Below are 15,395 nucleotides of genomic sequence, written 5' to 3'. Positions count from 1 at the left end.
GGGAAATCACCTCTCTTCCAGATCATCCATGGATTCATACAAGTGAGAGCTTAGAGGCTGCTGTTATAACATATTGGAGATTATATAGTAAGCTTTTACTTCAATAGTTCTTGGATATTGTGAATTTAAGTGAAATGACATACATATAATGAAACCAGTTTTACCATATGCTAATGGATATAAATAAGAGTTAAGTTCCTTTGGAAAAAAACATCACCAAACTTCTAAAAAAAGACTCAAGTATTTTTAATATTAAACATTTGAAGTACATGTGAGCTGCATATACATTTAAGAAAGACTAATAAAAACAAGTAAGATCATTCTTTTCCAACCCACTGATTCCAGTTCAGGGTCACAGGTGGCCGGAACCGATTTCAGCAGCTCAGGGCACAAGGTGGGCACACCCCCCTGGACAGGACACCCTTCCATTGTGGGGTCACTCACACACGTACCCAGACTCACTCAAACTGGGACAGTTTAGATGCACCCAGTAACCTAATGTGCACATCTTGGGAATGTGGGAGGAAAACAGAGCCCCTGGAGAAAACTGCACAGACAAGGGCACAACATGCAAACTCCACGTGACAGTGGCCCCAGGTGGGAATCAATTTTTTTCTCTCATCAACATAACAAAATGATATCGAATGAAATTACTGAGGACCTGTTGTAGATGGACTGATTCTAGTGGGAGGAGTATTTTGGAATGGGCATGGTCCTGAAAGATAGAAATAAGATGTTGAAAAAGAAAAGGTGGATATGAAGATTTTAAAAACTGGAAACCCAGTTTAAAACTTGCGATTTCTTAAAGTAACCAGAACAGCTGGAATGGACACACTGGAATCCATTCTTGTATTGGAAGAACACTTTTCAAAAGTGAACATGCAGACAGAATGTAATCACCCCATTTCGGGCATATTAAACAAAAGACACTCTTATCAAGACATATTCTAGTGAAATTTTTGAGTTACAAGAATGAATTTCCAAATCCTATTAGCATCAAGCCAAGAGATAAAAAAAAAAAAGGCAGGGTGGGATCTTGAACCAGACATAGGCAACCAGTGGGCTTGGGTATAGTTCATTCACTGCAAAGTGGGTACGTGGGTGGTGGAGACACCTCCTGACTGTGGACCATCACTGGTTCCTGGAAACATCAATCCTGCCCATGCTGGTAGAAGTCACTGGGAAAACAGGGGTGGATATCCTCCTTGTTATGGGCCTGGAATCTCCATGCCATTAATGACCCTTGAAGTGAAACTTTCCTCCTGCTGGCCACTTCACTCTCCCCAGATTAACAGAAGCCTGCTGTAAGGTGATGCAATGTTTTTATACTACTGTTGTTAGACTCTAGGCTCAAATGGCCAGTTTGAACATTAAGGTGTGATGTAATTGAAGTTTATTACGGGATTTCTTGTGTATGAGTGGCTGGGGACATGAGTGCCTGTTGCTCTTACTAACAGCTGTGTCTGTGCCCTGGTATCCCTTTAAAAGGGCCCACTTTCCAGAACAAGGGTTGGTGGCAGTGCAATCCTGCATGTGGCCAGGGGGAAGCAAGAAGCCATGGGAAGCAGCAACAATGACCAGCTTACGCACCCACAGGCCCTTGCATCACAGGTTGTGTTGAAATAGCAGGACAACGCTCATTTCTCCTCTGGAGCGTGGGTCTCTTTGCCACAGCCATTCAGGCATTGAGTTAAGACTCTAGTCAAATCAACCTGCAAAACTGGGGCCAGGTCCAGAGGAAGAGGACTGGGCAGTTGGTTTCTGGGCAGTAGGTGGAACTGAAGTGTGTGAAAGGCAGTGATGAATCATGTTTGACCCTCGGTTTTAACTACACTAGAAAGTCTTCTCACTACGGAGTTCTGGGAGACTGGTACCAATCAATGATGTTAGCACTGCAAGATATAAGCACTTAATCATCTTGAGTTTGAAATGAATTTGTATATAATATGTTAATTCCCTCACCCCCTGTGTTGTCCTCACACTTCCTGTATCTCTTATCCTTGTTGTTTCTCCATAGCTCCTGTTACTATACATTTATCAGCTTATTGTCTGTCTCTCCCCAGCACATAAACTCCATGAGACAGGGATTTTTGTCTTGCATATCTCTTGTCTGAGAACAATGCCTGGCACATAGTACATGCTCAGTAAATATTGTTTGGGGGAGAGGAGAGGGGGAGAGAGAAAGAGCAAACCAAAGACAAGGAAAAGCATCTTTATAAAGAATATTTCCATTTATTTTATTATTTTAAATCTGAATCTGCATAAAATGGTGGTTAGTTGCATTTAGCGCAAAGCATCCCTGTCATGTAAACTGAAGATAAGCCCAGGTGCGAAACCTTGCAGCTCACAGTCAGATCCAGGGGCCACAGTAATCAGCCCTGTATCTTAATTTGCATCCGCTGAAGCTCTGACAGCCCCAGCTGCAAGTGACTCAGGATTTTCTCGGGGTGATAGTGGAAGGGGAGGGGTGATGATCATTCATGATGGGTGGTAGAACAGGGCCCTGACTGTGCTTCTGTCATAACCTGCAGCCACCTGACATGAGAGGGCTCCTGAGGAAACAGGGATGGCTCATGGTGATGCGCCGGAATCCCACCATTTTTCCTGGAGTCTGCCTGGCTGCGTGCACTGGCCCAGAGATAGGCATGAACAGAAATGTGCAGTATAGAGAGAAAAAAAATGGTTTCATATTGAATTGGCCAAACTCCAATATTGAATCGGAGGTGGGAGGCTTAGGCTCTAAAAACAACAACTCTCCAATAGAGTATAGGTTACAGATTATCTAGGGCAAAATCACCAGACACTGTGGGTAGGGGTTTCAGGGTCATGCTGGGAGCTGGTTGGTCAGTGAGGTAAGGATAATAAATCATTTCTTCAAGTCTTGAAGATAGTTCTGAGTTCTTTTTCTGGTGTCCCTCTGTCTATTCTCATGGGAGGGTAGCCAGTGGGTCATTTCCATCTTAGGGCTCAGAAACCGAAACAGAACTTAGGTCAAGACCTTAGGTTTAGCCTGCCAGAGATCCAGACCTTGTGATCATTACTCGGGTCCCCACCAGTGTCCTCTGCTGGCTTGGGGGTTGCTGATTTATGATGGGGGGTGGGGCGCGCAGGAGGGCAGAGCTAGGCCCTGAGAGTATGTATACATAGAGAGAGAGAGAGATGATTTCTAGAGCTACGATTGAAAGCTAAATTTAATCAAAGCCATAAAATCCTTGATTTCAGTGCCTGGGAATCCTGGGGTAGAGAGGCTCAGTTCTTTCACTGGTAAACTCAAAACAGTACCAATCCCCTGACAGCCTACAGCTCAAAAGAGGACCTAAAAGAAACTTAAGCTTGAAGTTTCTGAGAGGCAGCATTGTTTCTCTTCCTCCCTGAGCTTGTTCATTCTCTCTCTTCACACGCACACCCTTTTCAAGACGCCCTCGTGCCACATCTGGGCCGATGGCAGGCGACACTGCACCCGCAGGTGCAGGCGTGCTCCGCCGTGGTCTCGCGCCGCCGCAGCGCCCCTCGGCAGTGGGGCTGGCTCGCCGCTCACACATTGGTGTGCTGAGAACCGGAAGACGCGATGCTGCCGGGCTGGCTGCGGCTGGAGGGCGCCGAGCTGGCCGCCCGGCTCCTCCTGCTGTGATGCGCCCCTCCCTGCCTGCTGGGCGCCGGCTCATCCATCAGCTTGAGCTTCTCATGCTCCTCTTTCAGGAAGAAGTCCACCAACAAGCCCTTCTCTTTTTTGATCTGGTCACTGATGTCCGTGGGGATATCTGGGATCATCCAGTCCACAAGGACACTCAGGAACATCACGAGGTTCTGTTGAAAGCAGGGGACAGGAGTTGAGAGGGGAGGCTTGGCCTCGGAGCACAAGTGTACCACTGTCTACCCTGGCCCGTCGGAGTGTCTGTCTCAGCAGCGGGGCTCGCGGTAGCGTGCAGCAGTGAAGAGCACAGACCTGGGACTAGACACCTCTGTGCTGTTCTGGCTCCACTACTCACTAGTGGGTGACCTTACCATTGAGCATAATTGCCCCTTGGTGTCTCCTTTTAGAAAGTGGAATAGTAACAGAACCTACCTCCTGGAGCCGTCTGAAGATTACACGAGTCACTACCTCTCACACAGTGGGGCTCCATAAGTGCCAGCTGTTGCTTCTTCCCCTCCTCCAGCCCATCTCATGGTCTTCCTCTGGCTTCTTGGCCTCAAAGCCTCCAGACACCCTGCTCCAGAGGCTCCTAGGAAGTGGCCACGAGGCCCAGTGGCCTCTCCAGGGCCTTCCTTGGGCCAGTTTCTTCTCTTTTGCATCTGACCCTCTGTCTTCCAGATCAGAGATGGACCTTTGGTTTCTACACTGAAGGCTGGCCTCGGCCAACCCCACCCACTACTTACACTTAGTGCATTCTGTTCTCCACTCCATTCCAGCCACTCTAGTCACACCGGTCTGCCTAGGACCCCCTGCCTCTTACTAACTAGTTAGTTAATTAATTGAATCACCAGTGACCCCCTCCCTCTTTTGTGCCTACTTGTAACTGACTTCATCCTTCTGTCTGCCCAGCCACCTTCGCCCCATTGTAAATACAGGTAGGATAAGGCTGTGTTTCCCTGGGAGTATTTTCTATTCAGGTGGGTGAATATATTATAACAGCGCCATCCTGTCCCCATAGGTGTTCACTACTTTGATAATCTGGTTTCCATCCATTTTCCAAGCCACCTTCAACTACGCCCTACCCCATACAATTGTTCCTACTCCAGTTGTTGTGTTCTGTGCCTGACAATTACATGCTAATGTGTCTTCTCCTCTCTGAGATACAGAGGACAGTGACAATGCCCAGAATGAGGTAACAGCACTGCTGTCTTCCACACTCTAAGTCTATTCCCAGCTTGACCTTGGACCCTGTATGCTTCTAGGAGCCCAGGGGAAGACCTGGGGAACCGACTGCCGCTTCCAGAGGCACCTGGCTACCTTCGGTAACCTAGAGTTGCTTTGAGTCATGCGCTCTCTCCTTTTACAGCACCTCCTTGCAGCACGAGTGAGCGTTACATGTGACATATGGTAAAGTGAGGCGGCGACTGCAGGTGGGGCAGCAGGGGGATGTCTGAGCAATTTTTCAAATATATCGCCCGATCTCTCCAGAGGAAGAATAGCTGTCTTCTTTAGGTGAAAGACTAGACAGTGGGCTTCTCCACTTCCTGGGCTGGGGTTGGGGGCAGGATATTTTAGAGCCCTCCAGAGATCTGCCTTCAGGGCATACAAAAGCCTAAGGGAGCCGAGGAGAAAAGGATCTGGGCTTGCGCTCCAGCCTTGCTGGAAGACTGGCGGGACCCCAAATGGGAAGGGGGGCCTCGAGCTCAGAGAACCTCCGAGGTGCAATTGGAGCTGCGGCTATTGTCGGAGATAGGAATCACTGGGTTCAGGTTTGCTATTCATCCAGGGATGGCTCTGGCGGCCCTTCCCACCAGATGTCTCAGGGGCTAAAACAACGCTAACAAAGGAGGGAGCCAGCCTAGAAGGCCAGGAGAAAGGTTCAGGTGGGGCTGTTTGTCAGCCTGAGAGTGGAGACTCTGGTTTCCACAGCTCTTCCCACTTCCTTTCGTTGTCTCAGGTTGAAATGGAAATCTGTCTCTACCATGCAACTTACTCCACATCTGTCTTGTAACCTTACTCGGTGTTTTCGTCTCTTTCTGCAAATCCACCAATTCATGGCAGCCCAGGGCAGGGAGCACTCACTGCCTGCCACATGCACAGGCCCCTCGTGTCACGCTGTGCCATGCAGACCTGGAGATGAGGGGCAGGCGAGGAGACGTGGCTGTCTTTATTCTTGAGGTTTGAATTCTAATTGGCAATTCCTTATTCAAATAACTCACCTGGAAGATTATGACAAAAGCCAGACGGGCAGACAGAACAGACCAGTACTGTTTGGAAAACTCATACGGGTTCGGGGCCCACGGTGGTTCTCGGTAATCCTTAAACCTGTCCAAAGAGAAACGTGCTGTTTAGAGAAGAGATGGAGGAAGGCGGACACTGCTTTAAGGAAACTTCAGGGTAAAGCTGCAGGCAAGCCCTTGGCTCTCCAACTTGGGCAATAGGGGGCAGAGAGAGAAATCTATTGCCCAAACAACAAGTGTCCGTGGAATACAAAGGCCAATGTCAGAACAAGAAATATTTTTCCTACTCTCCCTCTGACATTCCCAAAAGCTTCCTCTGGTGTCTGGATTCTCCTTCCAGAGGAGCCCAGGGATTATGGGAGGACCCCAGAACAGTGAATCCACCTTGGTTCCCACTCGCTTATGGGTTCTGGAGGGAAAGGGAGACCCCCGCACCCAGCTGTCATACAGTTCTTTGCGGCCTGTGGGCTCAGTGAAGATGTAGGCACCAGCAGACAATCCCAGGCTTCACGCCCAGGTGTTTGCTCTGGAACTAGGACCCTCCGAGGGACTGGTCTCGCTTGATGACTGCATTCTTGAGCCCAAAGGAAACTGACTGTGACCAAGCTGAAGGCTGAGTGAAGCCAGGGAGGGAGGGCTGATGCTAATAGTCACGGTTGGTCAGTACCATCCTCTAGCTGTCGTTATACGTTGTCTGTGTGGCTCAAGAAACGAAATGTCAGTGGCCTGATGTGAACTCGTGCCTCTTTCTCGGCCCATGGAGGAGTCCAGGGCTTCTTCTCACGGTTGCCTTTTCATCCTGGGATGACTAATGTTGAAAATGGCTCATTATTTTCAGACTCACTTTTTTCCAAGCCTGGAAAAATGACAAAAGCTGGTACCAGAAGACTTATGACTCTTTAGGAAACTGTTTCCTCCATGGAATTCAACAAAGTTTTGATGCTCAGTACAATCAAAGCAAGCCCTGGGCTGGAGGGAGAGCTGGGACGGCACCGGGCCACAGCGCAGAGTGCACGGCTGTCGAGTGCATCTGCCTGAGGAGGGGCTGGGAGGGGAAACAGGTCATTTGTGTTGGTCCTTGAGCAGGGAACTTTTCTGGAAGTTTTCTCATTTAATCTCCCTGATTGCCTTCTCAGGCAGACATTGACATCCCCAAGTAACACAGGAAGGAACTGAGACTCAGAGAAGTCCAAGTACTTGGCCAAGGTCTCACAGCCAGCAAGAGGTGGAGTCAAGGGAAGAACTAAATCTGGCTGAACTCAGGCTTTTCTCCTGTCTCCGTAGAGCACCTCACCATGGGTAGCAGGTTGGAGGTGGGGGATTCAGATGTGGGTGCTCTCTGCCGCTTCCCCTACCCTGAATGCACCAGCTGTTCTGAAAGATTCATGTCAAACCATGGTGACTTCTAATTGCCCAAGGAGAGATGAAGGAAGAAGAGAAAAAAAAAACCTGAAACGAGTTGCACATGAAAAGGAGGAAAAAATGCCTAGCGACAGAGTCAGCAACAGAAAAGAGACAAACCGAGAGGTGGACACTAAGCATTCGACTAGGGCTGGGCACGGGGCCAGGAGCTGCCCTCACCACACTCAACTCCCCTTTTTCCAACAGCTGATCACAGCTGTTGCAGACTTGGTTTGACATTCGGATGAAAAGCAAAGCTAACTGCAGCCCAGCAAAACACCACGGCATTCATCACATCCATCCGTGGCTGAGGACAGAAACACGGCCAGCTCCAATTATGCTTGCTAATGGGAGAGGGTGAGAGCGTGGCTAAAGGAATAAGGACATCTTGGGATGGGAAAACACTCAGGCTCCCCACCCTCCTGTTCCCCCCTCCCCCTCCCCCTCCCCGCCTAAGGACCCCATGGCAGAAGGGAATTGATCCTGCTCTTTCTTCCCAAGGCCTCTGAGGAGGGGTGTTACACACATACACACACGCCCACTCCTTACCACAGGGAAATCCTTCCCCAGGTCTAGCCTGATCCCTTCTTGTTCTCTAGCTCCATCTATGAAGGAACAGATGTTCACTGACCTCAGTATGAGAGCCATTGCTCACCCTGCTTTTTTCCTGTCTGGAAGGAATCCATAAATAATCGAATTCTGGTCCCACCTCTGCTACTAACTCACCACAGCTTTTGAAAATGTCACTTTGCCCTCCCTGAGTGTCCATAACATGGTTTGAATCTAACAGGCACATCCATCTAATCAATGATCTGGGGAAATATTAGCATATAGATATGTCCAGAAAGCTCTACTTGAAATATGCCTAGGCCAATGGGCTAATGGTGCTCTGAGGAACTACAGAACAAGCGATCCACAGAAAAAAACAATATGCGATTTAATGAATTATACATCTGTTCACATTTCTCTTTCCAAAGCTAACTTTTTAAAAACTGTGACCAACAGTAGTGAAAAATGCATTTTAAATTAATGCACACATAAATATATGTCACTGAAGTGAAATTACACATAAGATGCTTCCTCGGTGCAATGAATGCACTGATGTTTTTCTATTCTATTCTATTCTATTCTATTCTATTCTATTCTATTCTATTCTATTCTATTCTATTCTATTCTATTCTCCAATATGCTGATCATGACTCACTGGACTGATTTCATAACCTGCTAATGCACCATGACTCATAGTTTGCAAAACACTGTTTCTGGTAAACCTCTGCTACCAGGTAAATGATTGGTTGTTTACATTGCAGTATAAATTCAGACAGCATAATTAAAAAACAAACTTCATCCTAAGAAGTTAAGTTTATCAAATGTTTTCACTGAGTAACTAGAAGACACTAATTAAACAAGAGACAATTAGTTTTAAGACTAGAAATGTCCATAAAAGACAATGGTTAATAGACTTAATTATGTCCACCATAGTGACAGATGTCTGCTTTGTTTGTTTTGCTTCTAAGCCCAAGGCACAGAATCGGCAAAAAGCACAGGCTTTGGAGTCAGGTGTCTTGCTGCTGCCTTCACCACTTCAGCGCCATGCCCTCTACGAAGCGGCTTAACTCTCTGATGACCAAGGCCGCCATCACCTATGAAATGGGCCTCAACTCTCTCCATCTCATAGAGGTGTAATGAAGATGAAATGCCAGGGAAGGGCACTCAGCATACTGATCTGTCAGACAAACAGAAGCTATTCTTTCTCCTTTGACTGAACGTAACGTATGAACTATATCCCTTCTGTCAAAAGAGGAGAGAGCATGTGCACCCTTGCTCCCAGTTCCTCCTGACTTTCCGGGAGGATTTCTGAGCCCTCAAGCGCTGAGCCTCCAAGTTTCCCGTGATGCTGATATGGATCAACAAGAGTCAGCCAATGCCACAATGGCAAGGGGCTTCTCTCTGGAGTTCTGTCCATGTAAATGTAGGCAGGCCTCAGGCTGGTGGGGATTAACTTCTGCTCCATTCCCATCAGCTCAAGTGCTTTCTGAAACCAGACCCTTTCCCCTGGTTTATGGAGCTTGGTTCTCCCGCAGTCCCACTAAGCAGCCAAGCACTGGGGACCCCATATCTGGTCGCTTCCTGCATCTGCTGCCTGGGATTTAAGCTCAGGCATATAATTTTAGGAACCGTTCCTAGATCTCACCCTCACCCTTCCAGGCCTTTATTTTCTTTGAGACTTAATGTTAATTTTGAGAGTTCTCTTTAGTCTTCTAATAAGGAGAATCTTTCAGAGTGAAACAACTAGAGTATCTAAGAAGCAAGTGAGCACTTGGAGTGACAATGCCACTTACTAGCGGTGAGACCCCGAGGAAGTCATGTCACGTCTCTGACCCTCGGCACTCTAATCCCTACAGAGGAGGGAACAGAACATGCACTGCAGTGCTGAGAGCACACACGGCACACATGCCAGCTCGCTCACCCCAACCATGAATAAGCACATGCCGACGTGTGAGTATATGAGTACACTGAACATCAAAATTAGTCCGTGAGAAATAAGATCACACATGTGAGTGTGGTTTCTGGGGACTTTCACAGAATAGACACAATGGTTTCTTCTGGGAGAGAGTGACTGGGGTAGGGGCTGAGAAGAGTGTCTTTCCCTTATACTTATATAAAAATATAATTAATATATTATATATTATAATCAATATAAATAATATATTAGGTATATAATAAAAATATATACATTTCAATATAATTTAAATATACTTAAATTATGTGATTTATATAATGTGTAGTATGTACGTATGTATACATACATATATACAGAATTATGAATATATATACACATACATACAGAATTAGGGGGCCTAGAAGAGAGTCTTTGTATACACACACACCTACATATATATACGTAGAAAATTATAGGAAAAATTTCATAACTTCAAAAAAAGAATGTAATTAAGAGCAATATTCAGTTGACTCAAATACATTGTTATACTAAGCTTCCAGGAGCAAAATTATAGTGTTAATTGAGACCCACTCACATGCAATAAGTGAAACTGCTACAAAAATCCACATATTTTAGCTTTAAGATTACATTAAGATTTTATCTAGATCTAACACTAAGAAAAATCACATTGATTGAGGGGAATATATTACTTAAAAATATAAGGTTCTCATTAATTAAAAATATATTATGTTTATTATAAAGTAAACCCAAGAGACAATATCTAAAGGCAGGGGTTAGGGTGGAGGTGGGACAGAGTTGGAGAGGTTGCCTATGATGTTTAGAATTGTTATAGGAATCGATTAATATACTACATGTGTCATTAACTATAATTTTTTTAAAGCAGAGAAGAATCTTTGGAGATTATTTATTCCTAGTCCTCATTTTTACAGATGGGGAAACTGAAGTGCAAAGAGGAAAGAAAGACTCCTGGCTCAGATGTCCCCGTCCCATCCCCACTTGCAAGGGTGACCAGTGACAGTGCCACCCGCCACAATTCACAATAACAAATCACTGCGGGCAGGAAGGGTGCCTAAATAACAAATCGAGGAGTCCATCGCCAACGATCAGTAATTTTTTAAATAAGGTTTTAGTTACATTATGAATTAGAAATGCATTGCTTAACTCCAAACACTGGTATGTAAAATTTGTTAATAGTCCCAATGGAAATTAATGTTATATTAATACTGAATACAACTATATATTATATTCTTTTCATACCATCTGAGCTACTTAAAACTGCCTTCTGAAATTGGCCTTTAACAAGGGAAAACAGTACAGCCAATTAGGAACTAATGAGAACCATGTCAATCCAGTGGTTGATAAAGATCAGGAAAGGCAACACCCGGAAAAGCTGACTTTACCTCTGGTTTCAGCAAGAAGCAGATGAGAGGCAGCCATGGACTGGAAGGAAACTCGCATCTTCAAAGAATTTTACAGCACCTCGGGGTTTGAAAGAACTTAGGCGCTCGCTCACAGAAAAACCCAGCAGGAGCTACCCAAGAATGCAGTTTCTTCAGGCTTAGCACCTCCAAACAGGCCCACTGGGTTAACCACGCCCAGGGTGACTCCTCCAGCTCTGAGACCCAGGACCCAGGCCAGGCCCTGCCCTGCTGATCTCTCTGCTCCCTTCCAGCTGAGCCTGGAGCCCAGGCCATCATCCATCCTCCAGGACACAGTGGTCCTTCGACCTTGTCAAATGGGCACTAATCATGCCTGCAGATTGACGTCAGAAGGCTGTTTATGGAGCAGCCCTGCCAGAGCGGTTAGATGGTTCAGGCCAACATTGCTCCAAAAATGCTGGGAATGCATCTCAAATGGGCAGCCGGAGACTTGCCTTAACTTTTATGGCTATTTTTAAGATACCTCTTCCCTGGTGAGGCTGGGTTGGAGCTGGAGACCTCAGTTTTATTTGATACACATTTATCTCCAGAGGTCACTGAAAGCTAAGAATAAGAAGGGTCATTGAGTTCCCAACACTATTTGCCAGAAAATCAGGGCAAACTTCATTTCCCACCACAGGAGCAGTTTTAAATACCAGCTTTTGGGCTAGCTACGGAATTGTCTCTGTTTCTCATTTTCAATCTCTTTCTCTCCCTCTGTCTCTTCATTTCTCCCTTTTTCTCTTCCTCTCCCTTTTTCTCTTCCTCTCTCTATTTCTATTTTTAGTCACTAACAATTCCCACCATACAAAGACATCAGTAGGTCATGCCTCCACTTCCTACATCTCTAGAGAATTTCATGACCCAGAAAAGTTCACACAGCATGAATTGAGTAGGACCCATCAGATGTAGATATTTTCATCAACAATTCTCACCCACCTAGGAAAGGTAGCCAGCAAAGCATACCTACTTGATAGGGCCTGTCTAGATGAGATGCTGACTTTGTTCTCTAGACATCTGCCCACACTTTGGAGTAGGGTATCTCCTTATTTCTAATGTAGCCTGCTAGTCTTCACACTGTGGTGAGAGGTAACACCAAGGAAGAGTTTGAGCTCATCACTGCTCTCTTAAACCTCCTCAGTGGCTTCATGCTGCCCCAGGGGGAAATCCATACGCCTCCAAATGACCGGCATACTCTTCTTTGCCTGGCTTTCGTGCCTCCTTCCAACCTCCTCTCTCTTAGCGGACCTGTCTCACTCCATCCCCAACTACCAAGCAGAAACACGCCCCTCCACCTAGAAACCAGTGCTCTCCCCAGACCCCTTCTCCACCAGGCACCCCCTTTACCATCCACCATTGCTCTTCCCACCCCACTCACCACCCAGGCCAGTGTGGTCATGTGAATGAAGAGTTTCAACAAGATGATCCTTCTGGCCACTTTTGCACTGAGAGTTCTTCAGGCTCCACCTCCCCTGAAGCTTTGTCTGAACACTTAAGTCTGAGCCAGGTGCATGGCCTCTGTCCTCACGGCCATCAGAGCTCCCTATACTGACACTATTGTAAATGATTAAAGCTATATTTTAGCTGCTTGTTTACTTACTCATCTCCTCTATCTAGACTCCTTGAGGGAGGCACTTTGTCTTATTCCCTATCGTATCACCAATGTCAAGCTTGTAGTAAAGTATCAAAACCAGTCGTATTAGTGAACCTATACTCCCCACTGGCACTGAATAAAGAAAAAATAATCAGATGTTCCAAAAATCATTTTGGTTTGATTCTGGAATGATTTATTTTCTGTGAATACATTTTCTTGGCAGAAATATAGAATATACTTCCTATGCATCCACCCATTAATAATTCTGCCACTAGTCACAGAATTTTTAAAAAATGGGCCACAGATAAGCCATGATGCCAACTACTTGCATGGAAACAATGGAGGGAAGAGCTACTGGGGATTTGCAACTGGCTGAAAAATCCAGTGACTCTGAAGGCAGATATAAGAAAGCTTGATCTGCTCCATGTGTGCTAACACCTGATGTCCCGGGCATTTTTTGTTTTAGCTGAGTGGTATCCATTCATCTTGTCTTCTCACTGGGGAACTGCCTCCAACTCAGAGATCGTGTTCTTCAGTTGGAGATGATTTCACCCCCAAGCCCAGCCCCAATGGCCTCAAATGCCATGGAGAGCATCACATTTCTCGGGTTGCAGGTAGGGCTTGATTGGTTCTGGGAAGGGCATGCATACTGATCATAGTCAATGAACTTCAATGAGACTTTCTCTGGGGTTGTTGGGAAAGAGGTATGGGCTTTTATCCCACTGGCCTGTAGCTGCTGGCAGTTGCACAGATCCTGAAACCATAGTCAGCATCAGTTGGAATGGGTTTGGCAGATGGAGAAAGATTTGGTTGGTGCAGACTTGATTGATTCAAACTTGCCTAAAATTAGGCCTACCCTCAACTTTCAATATGGAGTCATTAAAGTCCCTTTGTGTTTAAGGCAATTTAGGCCACTGATATATCTGGAAATCATACTCATATTTGTTACTGGGAGATCTGATAGTCAGGGCAAGGTCAGAGAACCTCAGTGTTCTGGACAAACATGTGATTCTAGACCAACTAAAGAAGCAGATAGTGTTAGCCTGGCCTCTCCACACAGTAAGTCACACTAGTGTTGTGCCTTCTCTGCACACAGGGCTGGAGGCTTGTGTGCTTGGATAGATATGAATTTTAGTTCAGGATCTGTCACTAGAAACCTCTGTAATCTTGGAGAACTCTTCAACTTTCTAAGCCTCAGTTTATTTTTCTATAGAATAAGGAGTTTCAACAAGATGATTTCTGTGGTACCTTCCAGTTATTAAAATGACTGTCTAATACTCATCTTTCTGTGCCTGTTTATTTAATATTAACCTATCAACTGACTCCATGGACCCTGCTGGAGCAGATCTAGATGCTAGCAGAAAAGGTCTAGAGCTGGTATAGACCCTCTCTGAGCAGTAGAACCATGTCCGCTCAGTCTACAGACCAAATTCCAGCACCATGGACAGTCTGGCACTCCAGATACATAGAGGAGTGGCCCCTGGGTACAACTGTAGTCTAAGAGCCAGAGTCTTAATAGGCCCAGATATGAAAATTCCTGAAACACTGAGCCTGCTACAAATTGATATCTATTAATAAACTTACTCATCTGTTCTTAGATCTGGTCTCTGATTTTGAGTCTTTTCTTGGTTGGCTGGAGTTGAACCCTAAAGTTATTGCTCCTGGGTCCAGAATACCCTTCTATTTAAATCACAAATTAATAAGGCTGTTTAACTGAGTCATCTCGGTTAGAAGGTCAACTTTTTTCTTTCTTTCTTTTGTAGTCTCAGACTGTGAGTCTGAACTGAAGCAGCCACCTTACAAATGGCTGATCTCAAATACCAAGGTGTCCTGGGTGGGAGGGCAGGACAGACACGCCCAGGGTCATCACTGCTGCAAACACAGCAGACACACTCCTCCTTCACTGGTGTCACTGACATCAGATACCACTGGGGATGGTCCGGGAGAGCCATGTATTTTCCCAACAATGCCTTTTCCTAGATTTTTATTTTCATTGTATTCATTGTTCTACTTTTTAAAAAATTTATGAGGTATGATCCTTGATTAAGTCCTTTATGGGGACTATCATTTCACAGGAGTACAAAAGTGTTAAATAATTTAGTCCCCTCTGACCTTCTCTCCATTTTGCCTTCATGTGTAAATAGCGGAGAGTTTTCTAATTTTTTTGGCTTCAGTGATCCCTGTGTTAATGGGTTTTAATCATTACACTCATCTGGACCTCTCTGGAATTCCAGCTTAGGGTGCCTAGAAGTTAGGTAAAATTTCCCTTCAGATTTCCTATCATTATTTTCAATGCAATATGATTAAAATCAAATTCATCATGTGTACCATATTCATGAGATTCATTTAGCATCTTCCCCATCTCTGTGAATGGATCCACAATTTTCTAGTCTTCTGACTTTACTCCAAACTTTGGAGATATTCTGGACTAAGACTCTCTGTTTCTGGTCACCAACTTTGCAGTATGTTAATAAAATAGCTCGTCTTCTCTCTTCCTCCTCCACCACCCTGCTCTGTTTCCATCGTAGTTCATGTCTGAATGATGCAGCAGCTCAGCTGCCCTCCCTGAGTTCCCCCAGTTCTACTTTATCTTTCTCTCTAAGACCAGATCAATTTTCCTAAGCCTACCCTTTATTCTATCATT

The 15,395-nt window shown here is 45.5% G+C and overlaps 1 protein-coding gene across 7 annotated transcripts in view; it reads right to left on the bottom strand.

The window, feature by feature from the left end:
- Positions 1 to 230: 230 nt before the first annotated feature.
- Positions 231 to 15,395, bottom strand: part of ANO2 (anoctamin 2) — a 318,934-nt gene continuing 303,769 nt past the window's right edge. For 4 of the 7 annotated variants that reach the window (XM_036019423.1, XM_036019424.1, XM_028532648.2 and 1 more), the window contains 2 exons: positions 5,854 to 5,959; positions 970 to 3,807 (listed from right to left, as the gene is read on the bottom strand). In XM_036019423.1, the coding sequence (XP_035875316.1) occupies positions 3,535 to 3,807; positions 5,854 to 5,959 (379 nt within the window). In that variant the 3' untranslated portion in view covers positions 970 to 3,534. Of the gene's footprint in view, positions 3,808 to 5,853; positions 5,960 to 15,395 lie in introns of all 7 variants that reach the window. The other 3 variants (XM_036019420.1, XM_036019422.1, XM_036019421.1) reach the window with 1 other exon arrangement.

Source organism: Phyllostomus discolor, chromosome 2 (assembly GCF_004126475.2).
Source record: "Phyllostomus discolor isolate MPI-MPIP mPhyDis1 chromosome 2, mPhyDis1.pri.v3, whole genome shotgun sequence".
Classification (NCBI taxonomy): Eukaryota; Metazoa; Chordata; class Mammalia; order Chiroptera; family Phyllostomidae; genus Phyllostomus; species Phyllostomus discolor.
This window is presented reverse-complemented; position numbering and strand designations above follow the sequence as displayed.